A 6,587-nucleotide genomic window follows, 5' to 3' on the forward strand; every position below is an offset into this window, starting at 1 on the left:
GTGTTAGCCAGGATGGTCTCGATCTCCTGACCTCGTGATCCGCCCGTCTCGGCCTCCCAAAGTGCTGGGATTACAGGCTTGAGCCACCGCGCCCGGCCAACATTTCATTTTTTTAAGTTAGTTAATGAATTGATAAAGACACAGCCCTAGTGATCAAAGTAAAGTGAGTCAAGTCCTGACTTCAGTTCTGAAAATTTGTTGCTGAATGACTCACTTTGTGATCCATGTGCCTCAGTGTCAGTAACACATGAAAAACACTGCTGAAGATATTTCATCTAGGAAGTTCTCAGGTGAAAATACTACCCTTAGAAACAAAATCTCATTACATTATGAAACATCTGGGAGTGTTACCTGTGTTTCCACACTTTATGCATTTTTTTAAAGTCACCAACATTTTTTGTTTCTGAAAAAAACAAAAAACACAGCCTAGGACTGAACATGTTTTCTGCTTCTCCATAAATCAAAGTGAAGGTATAAATCTTTCTTAAATATTATAATGTCCAGAAATGATTCACAGGCTTTCCCTAGTTTTGCTTATATTTAAGCAACCCTTTAATGAACATCCGCTTAAAACTGTTTTTCCCAATTTATGATTGTCATCTTATATAAAACCCTACAAGATTAGGAAAATGAACTTGCAGTGACAAGTGACTACCATTTCACGTAGAAGATTTGAAATTCTGAACTATACTCACAATCAGCTTGGTCTCTAGCTATCCCTTAGACAGTAACATTTCAAATGAACCAGCTTCAGAAAAGTTTATATCAAAGCATTGACTTAAGAGAAACAGAAACACTAGTGTAATGGAAAATGCCTGAGACTTATTAGGAAAATGTATAACCAAGTCTAAAAAATTAATTCTTAAAAGTGGTTCTGTCTATAGAAGTCAACAGTTCTATTTTCCAAGTTTTGTAAAATACTAGCAAAATATCTCCGAATTCTAAATACGTTTCTATAGCATTTATCTTTAGTAACAGCAAGAAATTAACAGATAATTCCTTAGCAATATAATATAAAAAACTTCAAAGAGATCAAGTAAAACAAAACTGTGAGTGATAAATTAATAAACTAAATTTTTTAAGGTTTTAAGTTTTAAAAAACCTAATTTTTTAAAGTTTCTCGCCATGTTCTGCATGACTTCATTCATTCTTCACAAACATAAACATTTCAAAGTTGGGATCATCAACATTCTCGTGTTTAACTTCGCATAAATACTCAAGTTCACCTGTAAATCTGCCTTGCTTCTGTCAAGATTTTCTGTTTCTCTGCCTTCTATTACTCACCAACTGCATCTGGATTTACCGGTCTGGAGACGTCGGCTTGCCCCATGATTATATTGTCTGATGTATCTCACGACAACAAACTGTCCCGGACAAAAGCAAACTTTTCATAAAAGATAAATCCACATAAACAGGGGACATGTGATCCCCTTCAGTGTCACTGCCAAACATCAGGAAATGGCATAAGGTCAGTTCATCTGCTGAAGTTTCTGTTTCCCATACAGCCTGGGCACTTGCAGTTCTTACAAAACTCTTTACACTGGCTCTCTTCACACAGGAATGCCTGTCATTCCAGAATGCACACTGTGTAGAGCTGAAGTGCAGGAAGGGGAGGAGACTGCCAACCACATTCTAGCTGCTGACTGGCATAGCCCAAAAGTCCACACCCCCTGTTCCTGACTTTTGAGCTTGGCTGGAACTCTCCAGGCTCTGAGTCACAGAAGAAAGGGAGCCTGCTCAAGAGTACACCAAAGAATTTACAAATTTAATCACACAAAAACACCAGGATGGTTATGAGTAAAAGGCTAATGGGAGCAGTAATCCATTCAAAGGTGTGTTTTAGACACAGGTTTACCTCAAAAGTATCAGATTTCACTGTGTTACGGACTGAATGTTTGTGTCCCCTTACAATTTATATATGGAAATTCTGACACCCAATGTGATGGTATAGGAAGTGGGTTCTTTGGGAGATAATTAGGTCATTGAGGGTAAAGGCCTCGCTAATAGGATTAGTACTTTATCAAAAAGGACCCAGACAGCTCTCTCTTTCCATCATGTGAGGCTAGGCAAGAAGACAACTGTCTGGAAACCAGGAAGAAGGCCCTCACAGATACCCAGTCTCCTGGTACCTTGACCTTGGACTTCCCAGTATCCAGAACTGTTAGAAATAAATGTCTGTGGCTGGGCCTGGTGACTCATGCCTGTAATCCCAGCACTTTGGGAGGCCAAGGCTGAAGGATTATTTAAGCCCAAGAGCTTGAGATCAGCATGGGTAACATAATGAGACTCTGTCTCTATAAAAAATTTAAAAATTAGCCAGGCATGGTGGCATGTGCCAGCAGCCCCAGCTACTGGAGGGAAGGGAAGTGAGGTGGGAGAATTGCTTGAGCCCAGAGGTGAGTTGTGAGCTGTGATTACACCGCTGTACTCCAGCCTAGGCAACAATGCAAGACCCTCCCTCAAAAATAAACAAAAGAAATAAATGTTTGTTTAAGCCCCCACAGTCTATAGTATTCTGTTATAGTAGTCTGAACAGACTAAGGCATGCTACTTATTCTAAAATTTTATTTCCTACTTGTAGGTGGGCATGCCCAAAGCAAGGTGAGATCTATGTGCTGGGAATTAATAACATTACAAACAGTATTTTAGGACTGAATATATCTTTTTCTGAGAATACGGACAACTATTTCTGAAAATCTGCTTACTAAAACAATAAACTTGAAATAAATATTTGGAAGGCATTATATAATTGTCTCTTCCTGCTAAAACTCAATAATCTCCATATGATCTTGGGGAATAAGAAATTACAAAGAATAGCCCTACATGCTGGGCATAATACATAGAAATATCAGCTAATCACATGCAGCAAATGAACGTCCAATTTGCACATTGATTTTTCCTTTTTTATCCATAACTAACTTACATACAGCCAAGTACATAAATATTAAAGATACAGCTTGATAAATTTTTATTTAGTATAGTAACACCAAATTTTCTAAATGTAAAAAAGACACACATAACACAACCTTAACATAACCTCCACATAACCTGGATTATTCCACTAACATCTGAAGGTAAAAGAGGAAGCTAACAATTTTGAGTAATATATTAAGGAGTTTTACACTGGTTACTGCATTTAATCATCACCACAACTAACCATGCATTGTGAGGTATATTTATTTACCCTATTTTCAGATAAGAAAACTAGGGCTAGTAAGGTCAAATCCTGTCTCTTATATCATCAAGCTAGTAAGTACCAAAGCCCTAATATTCCTTCAATAAAAGACAGCAACCACTGCGTGGAGTGGCGTGCACCTGTAGTCTCAGCTATTGAGACTGAGACTGAGGCTGAGGCGGGAGGATCACTTGACCCCATGAGTTTGAGTCCAGCCTTGGCAACATAGTGAGCCCTGTCTCTAAAAAAAAAAAAAAATTAAAACAATTTTTTAAAAAAGACAGCTACCAAAAAGATGGGAGTTCTTCATTTAAATCTTTAGTCTCCAAACTGAGATCCCAGAAAGATTTCTAGCATCTGAACTTTCCCGTATTTAGCCTGTACATTCTCTTCTCTATTATCTTAGCCCCATTATCTGTTTTTGATAGAGAAAAAAAACAGCAAAGGTAACAAAAAAGAAAACCTCAATGCTAAGGCATCAGTAAGGGAAAAAAGTACAGAAACGTTCAGACAACATTAAATTGTTAATATTGGTAGTAGTTAGAAAAACATTATGATGTTGACCATTAAACAGGAAAGAAAGTAAAAGGAAAAATGCACTGAAAGCACAATTCAATTCAATAATGCTCAATACTTTAGAACCTAGGTACTTATACGTATTAGCATAAAAGCAGACCATAAGCAAGAGCAGTTTCCATTGTTGTAAAATGGGAATGCAAAAGGTGGCAAATGCATTGCTTGGCACTCAGGAGGTGCTCAACATATTGTAATTAACAACATCATTATCACCATCATCATCATCATCATGGAACCAATACAGTATATTACTTATGAGCATGAACTTTGGAGTCAGATTGAAATTTTAATTCCAGCTCTACCACTTAATAAGTGTTAACTCTAGACAAGTTACTTCACCTCTCTAAGTCTCAGTTTTCTAGTATTATAAAAGTACACAACAACAATTACTAGTACAAGGCTGAACGTGGTGGCTCACGCTTGTAATCCCAGCACTTTAGGAGGTCAAGGCGGGCAGGTCACCTGAGGTCAGGAGTTTGAAACCAGCCTGGCCAACATGGTGAAACCCCAGTTCTACAAAAATTAGCTGGGAGTAGTGGCACATGCCTATAATCCCAGATAGGAGGCTGAGGCATGAGAATCGCTTGAACTCAGGAGGCAGAGGTTGCAGTGAGCCACGATCATGCCACTGCACTCCAGCCTGGGCAACAGAGTGAGACCCTGTCTCAAAGAAAAAAAAAAATTACTAGTATGGGGAATTTGTAAGGATTAAATGACATCAACAGAAATAAAGTGCTTTGTAATGTTCCTGGTACCTGAAAACCTCTCAATAAATGCAAATCAAGAAAGGAGACGCCAGGTCAAGAGTATGACTCCAGAGAGCAAGTTGGAAGAAGCAGGCCAGAGAGAAAGTCTGAACACAACCAGTTGGTGTATAGAAACATTAAGCAAATGGAAGGACCCAGATATAAGCATTACCTTGAATATTTGGGTAAGTTCGAACCCGGCACATTGAACATGCACACACACACAGAGTCCAGAAACAGTACCTTCTAATCTAATTTATGGATCTAGGTATAGCTGCTAAAACCATCTGCCAAATTTAAATGTCAAAATAAAAACCACCCACCAAATGTAAAAGGCCAGGCACAGTGGCTCATTCCTATAATCCTAGCATTTGGAGAGGTGAAGGTAGGAGGATCGCTCGAGCCTAGGAGTTTGAGACTAGCCTGGGCAATAAAGTAAGGCCCTGTCTCTAATAAATAAAATAAAATAAAATAAAAGCCAAATCTTGTCATGGCTCACTGCTGATTCTACAATACTGTGAGAGTGGCAATAAAACTTCAAGAATGAGAGGGGCTGGGCACAGTGGCTCATGCCTGTAATCCCAGCACTTTGGGAGGCCAGGGTAGGCGGATCACAAGGTCAGGAGATTGAGAATATCTTGGCCAACATGGTGAAACCCCATCTCTACTAAAAATACAAAAATTAGATGGGCATGGTGGTACGCGCCTGTAGTCCCAGCTACTCAGGAGGCTGAGGCAGGAGAATCACTTGAACCTGGGAGACAGAGGTTGCAGTGAGCCAAGATAGCGCTACTGGCTACTGCATTCCAGCCTGGGCGACAAGAGTGAAAGTCCATCTCGAAAAAAAAAAAAAGAATGAAAGGATTATTGGCGATCATTTGGCTCAATTTCAATCTCCTACTTATTGCAGAAGGAGGAAACTGAGGTTCAAAGAGGTTACATGCCTTGCTCAGAGCTAGAACTAAAATCCAGGTATCCTTATTCGGACTCCCAGACTCACTGAAGCTCTTGTATAAATGGCCAAGAATTTTTAAGCTCCAAAAGAAATATTCATTTTCCAAGGAAGCCCACACTCTACAACTAATCTCTGAGAAATGCTAAGTCTAGGCGGGGCACAGTGGCTCACGCCTGTAATCCCAGCACTTTGGGATGCCGAGCTGGGCAGATCACGAGATGAGGAGTTTGAGACGAGCCTGACCAACATGGTGAAACCCCATCTCTACTAAAAATACAAATATTACCTGGGCATGGTGGTGGGCACCTGCAATCCCAGCTACTCAGGAGGCTGAGGCAGGAGAATGGCTTGAATCCAGGAAGCAGAGGTTGCAGTAAGCCAAGACTGCACCACTGCACTCTAGCCTGGGTAACAGAGCAAGACTCTGTCTCAAAAAAATAAAATAAAAAACAAAATAAAAAGAAATGCTAAGTCTAGGCCCAGTGCAGTGGCTCGCTCCTGTAATCCTAGCAGTCTCAGAGGCCGAAGCGGGAGGATCACCTGAGGTCAGGAGTTCGAAACCAGCCTGGTCAACATGGTAAAACCCTCTCTACTAAAATTAATAAATTAATAAAACCGTCTCTACTAAAAATACAAAAATTAGCCAGGCGTGGTGGCTGGCGCCTGTAGTACCAGCTACACAGGAGGCTGAGGCAGGAAAATGGATTGAACCTGGGAGGCGGAGGTTGCAGTGAGCCGAGATCGTGCCAATGCACTCCAGCCTGGGTGACAGGGCGAGACTCTGTCTCAAAATAAGAAAGAAAAGAAAAGAAGAAAGAAACGCTAAGTTTGTTGCCTATGTGCCAAGACACTACATGTTCCCTGACCATCATGTTTAATTTTTTCTTCTAACAATCAGTATTTACTCTGTGCTAATTGGTAAGCAGACAAGCAGAAATGTAGGACGATACTGGCACACTAATGATATTAAAATTAACAATAAAGCCTTGAGTTCATTTTAGTCTTCTATGCATTATGTTTTTTTTTTTTTTTTTTTGGACCGGGGCTTTGTTCGGTTCCCCCGGCTGGGGTGCAGGGGTGCGATCTCGGCTCACTGCCAGCTCCGCCCCCCACGGTCCCGCCCGTCTCCTCACGC

General features: G+C 40.4%; 1 protein-coding gene across 6 annotated transcripts in view; it reads right to left on the reverse strand.

The window, feature by feature from the left end:
- The window catches only part of PHACTR4 (phosphatase and actin regulator 4), a 142,312-nt gene that overhangs the window by 71,290 nt on the left and 64,435 nt on the right, over positions 1–6,587 (reverse strand). Inside the window, exon 1 of one of the 6 annotated variants that reach the window (XM_023219454.3) lies at positions 1,285–2,208. The exons of 4 other annotated variants lie outside the window; for them this stretch is intronic. In XM_023219454.3, the coding sequence (XP_023075222.2) occupies positions 1,285–1,330 (46 nt within the window). In that variant the 5' untranslated portion in view covers positions 1,331–2,208. Of the gene's footprint in view, positions 1–1,284; positions 2,209–6,587 lie in introns of those variants that run through there. One more of the 6 variants, XM_023219457.3, reaches the window with a different exon arrangement.

The sequence above is a fragment of the Piliocolobus tephrosceles genome, chromosome 1, assembly GCF_002776525.5.
Source record: "Piliocolobus tephrosceles isolate RC106 chromosome 1, ASM277652v3, whole genome shotgun sequence".
In the NCBI taxonomy this organism is placed as follows: Eukaryota; Metazoa; Chordata; class Mammalia; order Primates; family Cercopithecidae; genus Piliocolobus; species Piliocolobus tephrosceles.